We start from the raw sequence: 16,377 nt of genomic DNA on the forward strand, positions 1-16,377 counted from the left end.
CACAGCTGGATCAAGGCTGGGTCTCTTTCCCAGGCTGAAGAAGCCGAGCTGTGTCAGCCTTTCCTTGCAGGAGAGGAGCTGCAGCCCCGGCACCATCTGGGTGTCCCTGCTGGGCCCCTGCTGCAGCGTGTCCACGTCCTTGCCGTCCGTGCCGGGGAGCCCGGCAGAGGCGGAGGCAGCGCTGCAGGTGCAGGGTCAGCGGCGGGGAGGAGACCCGGCCCTGGCAGCGGCTCCGGGAGCAGCGATTGGCGCTGGGCCGCCCGCACTGCAGAGAGCCGGGGCCCTTGTGCCGGCCCTTGTGCCCAGGGCGCCTTTCCCCGCCGCCCGCCCGCCCGCTCGGGGGAAATGCCCCCTGTGCCGCCCCTCAGGGCCGCCCCTCGCCGCTGCCCCGGGCGCTCCCAGCGCCGCCTGGAGGGGCCCAGGCCTCGGCCTCACCCTGCTCAGCCCGAGGCCTGGAAAAGCAGATTCAAACACCCACCCAGAAAGTGCCCCAGGATGCCAAGGTCAATCTTTTGTCACCAGCACGGCTTTGCTATCAGAGTCTGGACGGGAGTAGAAAATCACCAGGGGAAAAGAGCATGAACAAGTTCTGCCTTGGCACTACCTCAAGCTGTGGGGTACCAGTTGTTGGTTTCACTGGCTCTGGATTGAAGGCACTTGAGACAGTAATTCATGTTCAGACTCAAGTGTTTATTATTTCTTATCAGTAAAACAGCCTCATTACTGGGAGTTCAGCAGCTTTTCAGTAGAAGGCACAAAATGGCCAACAATCTCTTGTTCCAAGGTCTTTTAAGACTAAACTATCCAATTAGGAACTGACACCTAGATTATTTTCCCTTTTAACCCAATAACTGATCCCAAAGAGCCTGAAATGTGGAATTTCTGCCCAAATACAAAAAGCCACCCAAACTCATGAAGAAGAAGGAAGAAGCATGAAGAAGAAACCCAGGACGAAACACTGTGCCCTCCATTTTGCTTCCATCCACAACATACTAAAAATCCCAAAACCTCAATTTCTCAGAGTCAGAATAGACCAAAGCCCAAACACTGGAGGTGATAAAAATGGACTAAAACCACAACCAAGGAATTTGCATCGCCCTGAAATACCTTTCCCCTTACATCAGCCTGGTGCATATTCGTAGACCCTCATGCATATCCCCCTCCACGCTCACCTGCGCCATGGGGGGGGGGGGGGGCGATGATCCCACAGGTGGGGGCTGCGAATTCAGGCAGGGATCGAGACCGCGTGGCTCCCGCAGCTCAGCCTTGATCCGCCTTTGTCCCTCCTCTTCCTCTTCCTCCCGCTCCTCTCTGTTTTCCCCACCTCCTCCTCATCTTCTATCCCTCCCCTTCCATTCCTTCTCCTCCTCCTCCCCCCTAACCCCGCCTCCTCCTCCCCCTCCATCCCTGCCCTTCCCTCCCTCCTCCTCCTCCCCCAGCAGCAGCCACACCCTCGGTGCCCCGTTCCCGCAGCCCTCGCAGCCCGCGGCAGCAGCGGCCATGGAGCCGGGCCAGGTCGGCATGGGCAGCGCGGGGCTCTCGGCTGCTCCCAGCCGCTGCGGGCGGGGGGAACCCGGCCCGGGCCAAAGGAGAGGCAAACTGGGCAAACTGGGGGCAGATCACAAAGCTAAGGATGCAGCAGGAAATGGAGCTGAAAGAGTTATTTTAATATTAACTCCAAACGAGGAAAAACTGGAAATTCCAAAGTTTAGGGAAGCCGAGAAAAAAGAATTAAACAAGATAGGAAATGAACAAGATAAATCAGGGAAATAGAAACTTCTACATGGAAGACAATTACTTAATAAAATGTGCTTACTAGGAAAAGATTAGAAGACGTGCATCAGAAACCCCACTGGCGTACTCAAGCTTTGTGTGATCATTTTTAAAGGAATTTTGGGTGCACTGGGATTTTTGGTGTAGCAAAGCAAGTCACTGAAAGATGCTTAATTTGCCAAAGGATAAATAAAAAAGGTGATGAGAAAAACAACATTAGGAGGTCATGAGTTAGCTCGCCGACCATTTCAAAATATCCAAGCAGAAGTTGAGATTTGTTAGGTTCTGGATTTATTTGGAAAAGAACCCATTTAATCTAGAAGAAAGAGAATATGCCATATGTTAGACAGGAGATTTTAGGGGAATAAAAATCTTTGAAGTATCAGAAACACCCGAGGAAAAAACCAAGAAAATAAAAAGGGGAAATGAAAGGGAGGGGAACAAGAGGAAAAGTCAGAAAGAGAGTGGGATCCTCTGCAGCTCTTGCCCCCTCCGTTGGCGGCCGAGGCGCCTGTCCCGGGTCCCGGCTCGCTGCCCGCCTCAGCTCCGCCTGCCCCGGTTTCCATCCCAGGTGCGGGCTCACTGCCCAGGGCAGCTCCACCTGCCCCGGCGCTGGCGGTGAATTTGTGTGCCCTGGCCCCACTGCCCGGCCCGCGGCCGCTCTGCCGGCCATGCTGGGCAAGATGGGGTTGCTCTGTCCTGCCGCGTGGGCCGAGGTCACCGCGCCGACCGCACCGAGGGCGGGTCCCAGCCATCCCATCCCCGGCTGCCCTGCCCGTGCCAGCTGCGCTGGGCAGCGCCGCTGCTGCTGCCGGGGTCTCCCACCTGCCTTTTCTCTGCCGGGAGCTGCCGGATCAGCCGCCAGAAGCCATGTGGGGGCTGCCCACGCTCCGGCTCGGCCTCCACGGGAAGATCCCCCTCTGGCGATTCCGGCAGCACACCCTGCCCACACTCCGACCGAGCCTCGGCGGGATATCCTCCCCTGACCCCTCCTGCTCTGAGTTACGTCCCCTTGGTAACCACAGCTCCGGCTGTTCAGGGAAAATCCCTCTCTCTACAGGAAGCACCTTATCAAAACACTAGGAGCTCAGTTAAAAGGCAGCCCTCTCCAAATTCTTTCTCAAAACACGGGAGAAAGGCTACGGAAGGTAAAAAAGTGAAAGAGTTAGATGAAGGGATTGCTCTATTGCCGTGAAGAGAGGTTCCCATGGCAGGGATGCGCTGCCCCGCCCCGCGGGAGCCACCGGCGCCCCTGCCGGCCGTGCCCGGAACTGCACCCAAGGGGAAAGCGCCGCGGCCGAAAGGCCGGGACCGGCTCCGGGCTCTGTTTGTTGTCACTGCCGGAGCTGTTTATACACACTACTATTATTATATTATACACACTAGGAAAGAACCGTTATTCCTAATCCCATATCTTTGCCTGAGAGCCCCTTGATTTCACTATCCTAAAAATTAAGAGGGAGGGGGTTTGCATTCTCCATTCCAAGAGAGGCTTTTTCTGCCTTCCCAAGCAGACGCCTGTCTTGTAAAGCAAGACAAGCACCCACAGGCACTGAGGGGGGCTGCAGGAGGGGCAGAAGAAGGCCCTGCAGCACTTGGGCACAAAGGCCCAGCAGGTGAATGCAAGAAGGGAGCAGCAAAAGGCCAAGCTGAAGGCAAAGGCCAGGGCAGAGCTCCTACAGCCCCTGAGGGATCAGCCCCAGGGCCCAAGGGGGCCCCAGCACCCAGGGCACGGCTCGGCCACAAGCACCCGGCAGAGGCATTGCCCTCCTCGGCAGGGCACAGCCCACCCAAACAGCCCCTGGCAAGGAATCAGGGCTCCGGCTGCAGGGCACAAGGACACTGCAAGCAGAGACAGCAGCACCCTCAGGACCAGCAAGTCCAGCCCGTGATGGACATGGATTGGCAGGGCTGGCACAGCTCCCATCACACCAGGGACCCTCCACACTGGAGCCCTTGAGAACATTCAGGTGGGTCTGCATTGAGAGGAGGCATTTCCTGATGGACATAGGGGCCTCTCAATCTGCTCTGAATCTTAGACCTAAAGGGGAAAATAGTAAAGGAATATTTTAATTTTTAAGGGAATGAGTGGGAAAGATGAGCAGGTATGATTTGTTCAACCACTATTAGAAGCTGTGGGGGATAGGTTTGAAATAAATGAATTTCTTTTTCTTCCTCCTGTGATTGTAATTAACTAGGAAGGAGGTTGAGAGCTGGATTTTAATACTGTAAAAAGGGATACAGAGGCTAGTTCTGTTGTACCTCTGTGTCAAACGTCTGACAAGGCCTATGCTGAAGTGAACCCAGAAGTGTGGGCAGCCCCAGGGAAGTACAGAAAATTAAATATGGAGCCTCTACAAATTAAAGCAACCAGGATAGGCAATACCCTGTTCCAAGAGAGGGAAGGAAGGGCTCACAGCCTGGTATTGAGTCCCTGTTAAAGGCAGGGCATTGGAGCCAAGGGTGTCTCCCTACAACACTCCTATCTTGCCAGTCAACAAACTGGATGGATGGACACAAGGAGGAAACACAGAATTTTCAAGTGTTAAAATTAAGATTAACTGAGGCGAGTGGCCTGGGCCTTCCAGACAGGGAAAAAGAATTTGAATTATAGGTGGACGTTAAACAGGGTCTTGCCAAAGGAATTCTTGTGCTAAAATGTTTAACCCAGTGGCCAGAGAGCAGCCTCATTGTCTGCAGAATTGTGCAGCCACAGCTTCCGTGGGAGCAGAGGCTGAAAACTGATGACAACAGAAGGATCTCCTAGAGTTCAAGTCTGGCATCAAGTTAAAGCTTTGACAACCAAAAGAGCCTCTAAATGGATGAGCAGGGCTCGGTGATTACAGTATGAAACTTGTTCAGTGGCACAGGAGGATTCAGAACTGAGGACAGGGCAAGGGTTTAACCCAGCCTCCTGTTTGAACAGCCTGGAGAGGGGCTGGCAAGGAACCCAGGACTGCACTCAAGGGACAGAGCTCCCGAGCCAGGCTGGGAGAGATTGATGGGACATTCCCTGGCCTGAGGGAGACAATGTGTTTGTGGATGGCTCTGCAAGGGCAGCAGAAGGGAAAAGAGGTACAAGACAGGCTGTTATTAAGGAAGGGGAATCAGACAAAGCGCAGGTCACCGCCCCATGCTCAGCTCAACCCGCGGAGCTGTGGGTGCTTGTAAGAGCCTGGCACTGAAATGCCCTGAGCAGGAAGGCTTCAAAATCTTCTGCTGACACCATGGCACCTAACAGGGGGGCAAAAGCAATTCTGACTGCTTCAGCAAGCACTGGATCACTTATTAACCTATTGCTAAAGCAAATAATTCAAAGATAATGGATTGTGGAAGCAATAGATTCAGATGGGGAACTCATTTTACAGGAAAGACCCTTCAGGGGGTTATGGTAGCTTTAGGAATACAATGGGACCTCCATAACCCCTGGCAAGCCCAGAGCTCGGGTTGGGTAGAAAGAATGAATGGGGAAATAAAGAAACACCTTTGGAAGCCGGAGATGGAAACCAAGATGCCATGGGTACAGCTTTTGCCATTGGCCTTGGCAAGAAAAAGAGCCAGACCCAAGGCAGATATTCAATTATCTCCTTTGGAATTCATGTCTGGAATTCCTTACCTGGGCAATTCTCCACCTAGTGCAGGGTGGAAATAAGGGATGTAAATGTAAGGCAGGCTGTAGCCAGGATCCTGTCTCCTGTGGAATCTCTCCCCCAGGAAGCTGGGCTGGCACAGAGCCTGCCCTGGGACTTTGCTGTTGCCAACACCCAGCCAGGCCATCGGCTCCTGCCTAAGGAGTGCAAAGCAGCACCACTGGTGGCCAAGGGGCCCACGCCAAGTGTCCCTGAGGCCAGAAACAGCCGCCAGCACAGCTGAGCACGGGGGGACCCCTCAGCCTGGCCTCAGGGGCTCTGAAGCCCCGGAGATTTGCACTTCCCGCCCGCAGCAGGACCATGGGAGCCGCCCCTGAGCCTGCCCTGAAGGCAACGCAGCAGCAGCCAGGGCTCCACAGCGGGCCAAGCCCCTGGGCCTGCCCACAGATCCTCTGCTCAAACCCTCGGGAATCCTGGCCACCCTCCCCTGGCACCTCCAGCCACTGCGGCCAAGCCTCGCTGCCGCTGCTGCAGCTCCAGCGCTGGCTGGGCCTGCACTGCCACAGCTGCTGGGGAGCACCGCGGCACAATTCCACCCTGGGGCTCACTCACACCCACACTCTGGGCTGCCTGCGACTGCACTGCTGCAAAATGTACCCATCCTGCTTCTTTTAAATCTTATTTCTCTGCTCAGAAAGGTTTCTCTACTCAAAGGTTTGCCTTTGGGAAAGAAATTTTAAAGGTTTTATTTAAGGGGTTCCCAGTCTGTTCGGATGTTAAACTCATCTCCACCACTCAATGGAGACGAGTTTAACATCCGAACAGACTGGGAATAGCCCAAAAGACACCCACAGAGATAACGACCAGCAACAAAACATCAACGCCCCGCAGCAAACAGCAACCAACAGCTACCCCAGACACTGCCCCCGCACAGCTGGAGACACCTGGTCTGGAAAAGGCTGAGAAGGAAATCCAGGAGTGTGGACGGAATTCACAGCAGAGGGGAAGAAATCCGAGTCTAATAGGAAACCAAACACTAAAAACTTACACGACTTGGAAGCAATGAACATTAAAGCAGTGGATTTAGATTGGTTCAGACTACGTCAAGTTTAGGAAAAATCGAGTAAAACTGACATGTCATGGAATGATTTTTTCTGCACAGCCGGGCTATGTGTGGATGAAAGTATTTCTGTTGCCCATCCTGGCCAGAACCAAGCAATGCCTTGACTCTCTCACACTAAAGAGATTCTTGGAGAGTTTTTGTTTTCCCTACAGTTTCAGTGATAAGATTACAACATGAGAATCATTTTTTATAATAATCCTACTTTATATTGTCAGGTAGGTTTGGGACAGAAGGGTGAGAATCAATTTTTGGTCTGGGTTTTTCCATGTTCGCCTTTATGTTGCATTTTGCAAAATTGAAGAGCTTTAACCATGATACTTTTAACTCTTAAATAGTTAATACTTTTTTTAAAAAAAGCAGGGTGAAGCTGCAAAGGGAAACAGCAAATGGAGAATGTTGGGAAAACTTTACTATAAATAAATGGGGGGGAATTGAGATGAGGGACTACATTTTGTTCGTCATGAAAAAGAGACCAGTGTGTTACAAGAGTTGTCTGCTGACTATTTCTGTACTACTTCATGAGATAGGAGCCACAAGGATACCAGGGAAGGGGTTGCAGGAGCCCACACATAGTCCCACCCAGCAAATGGTACAAACAGATAACTCACAGAAACAACGACCAGGGAAAGGCTGGGGAAAGGGCAGGGGCAGATTAACACCCAGCAGGGAAACCTTTCCTGCTGACAAATGGTACAAGCAGATAACTCACAGAGATAATGACCAGGGAAAAGCTGGGGAAGGGGCAGGGGCAGAGAAACAGTCTGCAAGGCAGGATATTTGCTTGCTTAAGCTTGATAGGGCACAGTTTGCAAGGCAGGACATTTGCTTGCTTAAGCTTGATAGGGCACATATTGCGTTAATCATAAGATTTTGGTAATTTTCCACAGAGAAGTCACCAAATAAGGACATAGGGTGAAGAAGACGCGGCTGAGGAAGACTCCGCAGCCTTTATCACCGACCACCAGGAGACAGAAGGATGACCCCCTAGCAACAACCAGCGCAGGCGCAGAGAACTCTGAGATAACATGGACTCCTGAAGGATGGAGAGGATAAAAGGACTGGATCAGAAACTAGTTGGGGCGGCAGTAGTGGAGCGGAGACTCCCCTGTCGCCCAGCGCTGAGCCTTTGCTTACGTAGTATAACTGCTTCAATAATTAATAAATTCTTTGATTGGAAATTACTCGTTTTGAGTCAATTTTATAACAATGGGGTGTCCAGGGGGTCCCTGTGCCCAGGAAAGGGGGTGCACGGGCCCCGGTGTTGAGGAAGGTGGTGGGTGGGGGCTGTGGAAGGCAGGAGTGGGGGTCCAGGGGGTGCTGGGGTCAAGGAAAAGCGGGGGCTGGGGTGTCTGAGAGGGGGAGGGCCGGCAAAGGGGGTGTGGGGGGGCATTGGTGCTGCATGAGGGGGTGCAGGAGGGTCCCCGTGCTGGATAAGGGGGTGCAGGGGGGGTCCCTGTGCCTGAGAACGGAGGGTTTGGGAGGGTTCCAGTCTCAGATATGGGGGTGCACGGCGGTCCTGGTGCAGTGGAATGGGGGTTCAGGGGGTCCTGGTGCTGTATAAGGGGATGCAGTGGGGTCCCGGTGCCCAGGAATGGGGGTTCAGGGGTGCCGGTGCCAGATAATGGCCTGGCTGGGATCTGGTGCTGGGAAAAGGGGTGCAAGGGGTCCCAGGGCCAGATAACGGGATGCACTGGGGTCCCGGTGCCCAGGAATGGGGTTCCGGGGGGTTCCATTCCCGAGTTCCGGGGTTCAAGGGGTCCTGGTGCCTGAAAATTGAGGTTCAGGGGGTCCCGGTGCCGGATAAGGGGATGTAGTGGATCCCGGTGCCCAGAAATTGGGGTTCAGGGCGGTTTCCCTGCCCGGGAATGGGGGCTCAGGGGGTTCCAGGCTGCAGATAAGGGGGTGCAGGGGTTATCGGGGCTGAGGAAGGGGGTACAGGGGGGGTCCCAGTGCCCCAAAATGAACGTTCAAGGGGGGTCTCTTGACCCCCTGGAGCCCCAGGGGACCCTCCGGGATCCCCTGGAACCCCTTCCAGGAAGCGCCGGGAATGAAGAACTGGGGGGACGCCGAAATTTGGGAGATCTGGGGGTCCAAAAGCCGAGGAAAAGGGCGGGTCTGGGGTCTGGGAAGGACGAGGTGGCCGGGAATGGGCGTGCAGGGCGTCCCAGAGCACTGACGGGGGTGCGGGGGGATCCTAGGCCCGGATTAGGGGGGGCAGGGGGGTCCCAGTGCCCAAAAATTGGGGTTCAGGGGGTTCCCGTGCCGGGGAATGCGGGTTCGGGGGGAGTTTCCTTCCAGGAATTTGGGATTCAAGGGGGTCCCGGTGGCCGGGAATTGCGGTTCCGGGGGCGTCGGTGACCAGAAATGGGGATTCAGGGGGGTCCTGGGGCCACATGAGGGGGTACAGGGCGGTGCCAATGCTGGACAAGGGGGTACAGGGGGGTCCCTGTGCCCAGAAATGGGCGCTCAAGGGGGTCCGCGTGCTCAGGAATGGGGGTTCAGGGGGGTCCCGGTGCTGAAAAAGGGTGCTGAGGGGGTCACAGGACCGAAAATGGGGGTTCAGGGGAGTCCCGGTACCCGGGAATGGAGGTTTAGGGAGTTCCCGGGGCCCAGGAATTGCGGTTCAGGGGGGTCCCGGTGAACAGAAATGGGGGTTCAGGGGATCTCGGTGCCAGATGAGGGGGTACAGGGGGGTCCCGGTGCTGGGGAAGTGGAGTGAGGGGGGGTGGCATGACCCAAAATGGGGGTTCAGGAGGGTTCCCCTGCCCGGGAATGGAAGATCAAGGGGGCCCCGGTGCCCGGGAATTGCGGTTCAGGGGGGTCCCGGTTTCGGTGGGTCCCACTCACCTTTGGTCGCGGCCCCCGGGTCCCCCAGGAGCCCCAGGAGCCCCCGGAGCACCCCCAGCCCCAGCGCTGGGGCCATCGCAGCCGTCCCCGATCGCGGCTGCAGAGACGCGAAAGCCAAAGTGCCCGAGGGAGCGCGGGGGGAGGGGGAAAGGGCGAATTCCAGGGAATTCACCTGGATCCCCTCCTGGCACCCCTCTGGATCCCTCGGCGATCCGTCTGGGACCCTCCAGGGCCGCGCCCTGCGGGACCCCCGGGCCGGGCTCTGCTGAACTCCCGGCCCTGCGCCCAAACTCTGCCCGGACCCCGCTGGGCTCGGCCCAAAGCCGGGCAAGCAGCGGGAGCAGCGGAGCCAATTTTTGCTGCGGGTGCGGGTCCCACCCCCGGCGGAGCAGGGCTGGGCGCTGGGACCCGATCCCTGATTCCCAATCTCCTTCTCTCTCGCTCTCTCTCTGCTGTTCTCTCCCTTTCCTTTGGGGGATCATAAATCCCAGAGCGGCCGCAGAGCCCCGTGCCCAGGCCGGGTTTCCCAGCAAAGGGAGGCTGGGGCTGAGGTGCCCCGGGCTGGCCGGGAATGGGGGCCCGGGGCTCCCTGGGCTCACGGAAATGGGGGATCCAGGGGCTGGGAGAGGAGGATACCCGGGAAAGGGGGTGCAGGGGAGTGTTGGTGCAGGATAAGGGGGTGCAGGGGGGGGTCCCAGTGCCGGGAATGGGGTTGGGAGGGGGGGGTGGGCAGCAGCTGCTGGAGAGAGACTGGGACAGACTGGAATGGACTGGGACAGACTGGGAAAAGAACCCACTGGGAGCAGAACTGAGGCAGCAGAGATCATACTGGGATATACTGGGACCACACTGAGGGCTACTGGGAACATGCAGGGGACAATTGAGATTGGACTGGGAGGGACTGGGAATGGTTTGGATCATCCTGGGACTGACTGGAATCATACTGGGAGTGATCAGATCTGCAGTAGGGGTGAAGAAGAGAAACTGGAATAATGCAGGGAGCAACTGGGATCATACTGGGAGCAGCTGCCCCATGCTGGGGTCATACTGGGATCATACTGGGACTGATGGGGTGACACTTGGAGTGACTGGCATAGTACTGGGAGTGTCTGGGAGTAACTGGGATCAAACTGGAGGTGACTGGACTTATACTGGGAGCAACTGGGACCACAGCGGGGGCAAATGGCATCGGGTAAGGTGTGACCGGGCTCATCCTGGAAGTGCCTGGGGCCACACTGGGCTCTTACTGAGAGGGACTGAGAGTGAAAGGAACCATACAGGGCATGACTGGGAGCCGCTGGGACCGTGTCGGGGGCAACTGGGATCCTACCGGGAGTGATTTGGACCATACGGGGAGTGACCGGGAGCCACCGGTGAGGCGGCGGCGGAGCTGGGAGGCGGCCGCAGCGCAGGTGGGAGCCGCGCTGGGTTGTGCGGGGGCTCGGGGCTCGCTGCGGGCCTCGGGGGCGGCAGGGGGCTCAGGCGGGTTCCTTGTGCCGTGTCCGGCCCGTGGTGCCGCTGCCGTGAGGGCGCTGCGGGAGCGGCTGCCCGCGGTCTCCTTGCGGCCGCTGCCTCGGCAGGAGCCGCTGCCGGAGCAGCGCTGGCTCGGCCCGGTTCCTGTGGCTGGCACAGGGGCGGCTGCCCCGTGCCCGCGGCTGTGCGGGGAAATTCACGTGGCCGGAGGTTTCCGTGCCCCGAGGAGACAGAGGAGTCCTGTACAAGTGACTTTATTGCTGAGCAGAGGGAGAGGCCGTGGCGCATTTGCCATGCGCTCGCTGCCATTGTTGTAGTTCGCAGCCTCCTTTTTATCCTCATTTTCCCGGCTCATCTCCCTCTCCCTTTGCCCACTGGCTGAGGTACTTGGAAGGTTCAGACCTCCCCATCTGCCAACTGCACGTCCTCGTTAATGTGCACCCCCACTTTTGTAGAACAGCCGATATTCACGGCTCTGTTAAGTCTTTTTTGTTCTCGACGTTCAGGAATTTAGCGGGACTTTCTGTGAGCAGCACTCCATGTTAATTAATAACATTTATTGAAGCTGGTGGTTTCGCCCGTTACTTCCTTATCTACAAGTCCCTGGCCCCTCGCTCAGCTGCTGAATGAGCTGCACTCTCAAGGTGCGGAGCATGGTAAAAAGGTGAGAGTTGCTGTAGCACATCAGAGCAGAAGCAGCATTCGTTTAACCCATGGTCTGCCAGGGAACCACAAAACCATGTCCCATTCCCATCCTTTCCACGTTTGGACTGGTACATGAGCTGCTTTTTTGTTTCCTTTGTTATCTGTTTCACCACTTTGGCTTTGTCATCTATTTGCCAAGACCAGTTGGAGTCATTTGATTTTCCACAAACTCCTCTTTTCTCTGCTAACAGATGATCTGATCCCATCCCATGGTGAAATGTTGTGTTCCTCATTTCAGTGGATTGCTCAGCAGGAAGGTCAGGAGCTGGAGCTGTCTGGTTGGTTATTCCGAGGACAGCTTGTAATCTAATGGTGCCATTGAAATGAGAAATGGGTTCTGTGGCTCCTGATATGAATTGGTTTGGGTTCCCAGGGGCTGGTCCATGGTGTTGTAGGATTTGTTCTGCTGGCCGTTCATCTTCTCCCCATTTTTGGCCGCTCTCTCCAGCCAGGGCTGCATCAATTGACCATTTGTCTCTAATTAAATCATCAAATACTTGGATTCCCAACTGATTTCCCGGAACTTGTGGTAGCAAGAACATCTCAGTGCTCTAATCCACCCTATATAACATAGACAGTGACAGCACACGTTGGAGTGGGCAGAGGGATGATTCCCCCCCATTTATTTATAGTGAAGTTTTCCCAACATTCTCCATTTGCTGTTTCCCTGTGCAGCTTCACCCGTTTCTGTTGCAGGGTCAGATATCCTCACCCCGGGCTCTGCCTTGAGCTGTGCAAATTCCATCAGCGCAAGCAGGCAGAGCTCGGGGTGAGGGGCAGGGGGAACCAGCCCAATTCCTGCCCCAGGCAAGAGACCCAGGTACATTGGCCAGGCTTTGCCCAGCAGGGTTCATTTGCATTCCTAAAGCTCCTCTCCTGGCTGACTAGAACCAAAGCTTCTCTTCCAGGGCAGCCATCTGGTGAGTCACATGTGGCCCCCGGAATCTGCTTTTTTTAAAAAAAGTATTAACTATTTAAGAGTTAAAAGTATCACGGTTAAAGCTCTTCAATTTTGCAAAATGCAACATAAAGGCGAACATGGAAAAACCCAGACCAAAAATTGATTCTCACCCTTCTGTCCCAAACCTACCTGACAATATCAAGTAGGATTATTATAAAAAATGTTTCTCATGTTGTAATCTTATCACTGAAACTGTAGGGAAAACAAAAACTCTCCAAGAATCTCTTTCGTGTGAGAGAGTCAAGGCATTACTTGGTTCTGGCCAGGATGTGCAACAGAAATACTTTCATCCACACATAGCCCGGCTGTGCAGAAAACATCATTCCATGACATGTCAGTTTTACTCGATTTTTCCTAAACTTGACGTAGTCTGAACCAATCTAAATCCACTGCTTTAATGTTCATTGCTTCCAAGTCGTGTAAGTTTTTAGTGTTTGGTTTCCTATTAGACTCGGATTTCTTCCCCTCTGCTGTGAATTCCGCCCACACTCCTGGATTTCCTTCTCAGCCTTTTCCAGACCAGGTGTCTCCAGCTGTGCCGGGGGCAGTGTCTGGGGTAGCTGTTGGTTGCTGTTTGCTGCGGGGCGTTGATGTTTTGTTGCTGGTCGTTATCTCTGTGGGTGTCTTTTGGGCTATTCCCAGTCTGTTCGGATGTTAAACTCGTCTCCATTGAGTGGTGGAGATGAGTTTAACATCCGAACAGACTGGGAACCCCTTAAATAAAACCTTTAAAATTTCTTTCCCAAAGGCAAACCTTTGAGTAGAGAAACCTTTCTGAGCAGAGAAATAAGATTTAAAAGAAGCAGGATGGGTACATTTTGCAGCAATGCAGTCGCAGGCAGCCCAGAGTGTGGGTGTGAGTGAGCCCCAGGGTGGAATTGTGCCGCGGTGCTCCCCAGCAGCTGTGGCAGTGCAGGCCCAGCCAGCGCTGGAGCTGCAGCAGCGGCAGCGAGGCTTGGCCGCAGTGGCTGGAGGTGCCAGGGGAGGGTGGCCAGGATTCCCGAGGGTTTGAGCAGAGGATCTGTGGGCAGGCCCGGGGGCTTGGCCCGCTGTGGAGCCCTGGCTGCTGCTGCGTTGCCTTCAGGGCAGGCTCAGGGGCGGCTCCCATGGTCCTGCTGCGGGCGGGAAGTGCAAATCTCCGGGGCTTCAGAGCCCCTGAGGCCAGGCTGAGGGGTCCCCCCGTGCTCAGCTGTGCTGGCGGCTGTTTCTGGCCTCAGGGACACTTGGCGTGGGCCCCTTGGCCACCAGTGGTGCTGCTTTGCACTCCTTAGGCAGGAGCCGATGGCCTGGCTGGGTGTTGGCAACAGCAAAGTCCCAGGGCAGGCTCTGTGCCAGCCCAGCTTCCTGCGGGAGAGATTCCACAGGAGACAGGATCCTGGCTACAGCCTGCCTTACATTTACATCCCTTATTTCCACCCTGCACTAGGTGGAGAATTGCCCAGGTAAGGAATTCCAGACATGAATTCCAAGGGAGATAATTGAATATCTGCCTTGGGTCTGGCTCTTTTTCTTGCCAAGGCCAATGGCAAAAGCTGTACCCATGGCATCTTGGTTTCCATCTCCGGCTTCCAAAGGTGTTTCTTTATTTCCCCATTCATTCTTTCTACCCAACCCGAGCTCTGGGCTTGCCAGGGGTTATGGAGGTCCCATTGTATTCCTAAAGCTGCCATAACCCCCTGAAGGGTCTTTCCTGTAAAATGAGTTCCCCATCTGAATCTATTGCTTCCACAATCCATTATCTTTGAATTATTTCTTTTAGAAATAGGTTAATAAGTGATCCAGTGCTTGCTGAAGCAGTCAGAATTGCTTTTGCCCCCCTGTTAGGTGCCATGGTGTCAGCAGAAGATATTGAAGCCTTCCTGCTCAGGGCATTTCAGTGCCAGGCTCTTACAAGCACCCACAGCTCCGCGGGTTGAGCTGAGCATGGGGCGGTGACCTGCGCTTTGTCTGATTCCCCTTCCTTAATAACAGCCTGTCTTGTACCTCTTTTCCCTTCTGCTGCCCTTGCAGAGCCATCCACAAACACATTGTCTCCCTCAGGCCAGGGAATGTCCCATCAATCTCTCCCAGCCTGGCTCGGGAGCTCTGTCCCTTGAGTGCAGTCCTGGGTTCCTTGCCAGCCCCTCTCCAGGCTGTTCAAACAGGAGGCTGGGTTAAACCCTTGCCCTGTCCTCAGTTCTGAATCCTCCTGTGCCACTGAACAAGTTTCATACTGTAATCACCGAGCCCTGCTCATCCATTTAGAGGCTCTTTTGGTTGTCAAAGCTTTAACTTGATGCCAGACTTGAACTCTAGGAGATCCTCCTGTTGTCATCAGTTTTCAGCCTCTGCTCCCACGGAAGCTGTGGCTGCACAATTCTGCAGACAATGAGGCTGCTCTCTGGCCACTGGGTTAAACATTTTAGCACAAGAATTCCTTTGGCAAGACCCTGTTTAACGTCCACCTATAATTCAAATTCTTTTTCCCTGTCTGGAAGGCCCAGGCCACTCGCCTCAGTTAATCTTCATTTTAACACTTGAAAATTCTGTGTTTCCTCCTTGTGTCCATCCATCCAGTTTGTTGACTGGCAAGATAGGAGTGTTGTAGGGAGACATCCTTGGCTCCAAAAGCCCTGCCTTTAACAGGGACTCAATACCAGGCTGTGAGCCCTTCCTTCCCTCTCTTGGAACAGGGTATTGCCTGTCCTGGTTGCTTTAATTTGTAGAGGCTCCATATCTAATTTTCTGTACTTCCCTGGGGCTGCCCACACTTCTGGGTTCACTTCAGCATAGGCCTTGTCAGACTTTTGACACAGAGGTACAACAGAACTAGCCTCTGTATCCCTTTTTACAGTATTAAAATCCAGCTCTCAAACTCCTTCCTAGTTAATTACAATCACAGGAGGAAGAAAAAGAAATTTATTTCAAACCTATCCCCCACAGCTTCTAATAGTGGTTGAACAAATCATACCTGCTCATCTTTCCCACTCATTCCCTTAAAAATTAAAATATTCCTTTACTATTTTCCCCTTTAGGTCTAAGATTCAGAGCAGATTGAGAGGCCCCTGTGTCCATCAGGAAATGCCTCCTCTCAATGCAGACCCACCTGAATGTTCTCAAGGGCTCCAGTGTGGAGGGTCCCTGGTGTGATGGGAGCTGTGACAGCCCTGCCAATCCATGTCCATCACGGGCTGGACTTGCTGGTCCTGAGGGTGCTGCTGTCTCTGCTTGCAGTGTCCTTGTGCCCTGCAGCTGGAGCCCTGATTCCTTGCCAGGGGCTGTTTGGGTGGGCTGTGCCCTGCCGAGGAGGGCAATGCCTCTGCCGGGTGCTTGTGGCCGAGCCGTGCCCTGGGTGCTGGGGCCCCCTTGGGCCCTGGGGCTGATCCCTCAGGGGCTGTAGGAGCTCTGCCCTGGCCTTTGCCTTCAGCTTGGCCTTTTGCTGCTCCCTTCTTGCATTCACCTGCTGGGCCTTTGTGCCCAAGTGCTGCAGGGCCTTCTTCTGCCCCTCCTGCAGCCCCCCTCAGTGCCTGTGGGTGCTTGTCTTGCTTTACAAGACAGTGTCTGCTTAGGAAGGCAGAAAAAGCCTCTCTTGGAATGGAGAATGCAAAGCCCCTCCCTCTTAATTTTTAGGATAGTGAAATCAAGGGGCTCTCAGGCAAAGATATGGGATTAGGAATAACGGTTCTTTACTAGTGTGTATAATATAATAATAGTAGTGTGTATCAACAGCTCCGGCAGTGACAACAAACAGAGCCCGGAGCCGGTCCCGGCCTTTCGGCCGCGGCGCTTTCCCCTTGGGTGCAGTTCCGGGCACGGCCGGCAGGGGCGCCGGTGGCTCCCGCGGGGCGGGGCAGCGCATCCCTGCCATGGGAACCTCTCTTAACGGCAATAGAGCAATCCCTTCATCTAACTCTTTCACTTTTTTA

At 54.7% G+C, this 16,377-nt stretch overlaps 1 protein-coding gene across 1 annotated transcript in view; it reads right to left on the reverse strand.

Annotated features, from left to right (window-relative positions):
• The window catches only part of LOC139605215 (zinc finger protein 211-like), a 56,941-nt gene extending 55,644 nt beyond the window's left edge, over nt 1-1,297 (reverse strand). Inside the window, exon 1 of the mRNA XM_071456559.1 lies at nt 1,173-1,297. Coding sequence (XP_071312660.1) covers nt 1,173-1,181 — 9 coding nt within the window. The 5' untranslated portion in view covers nt 1,182-1,297. The remainder of the gene's footprint in view (nt 1-1,172) is intronic.
• Nucleotides 1,298-16,377: the final 15,080 nt, after the last annotated feature.

This window comes from Agelaius tricolor, unplaced genomic scaffold, assembly GCF_023055355.1.
Source record: "Agelaius tricolor isolate 1412-34295 unplaced genomic scaffold, bAgeTri1.0.p SCAF_61, whole genome shotgun sequence".
Lineage (NCBI taxonomy): Eukaryota > Metazoa > Chordata > Aves > Passeriformes > Icteridae > Agelaius > Agelaius tricolor.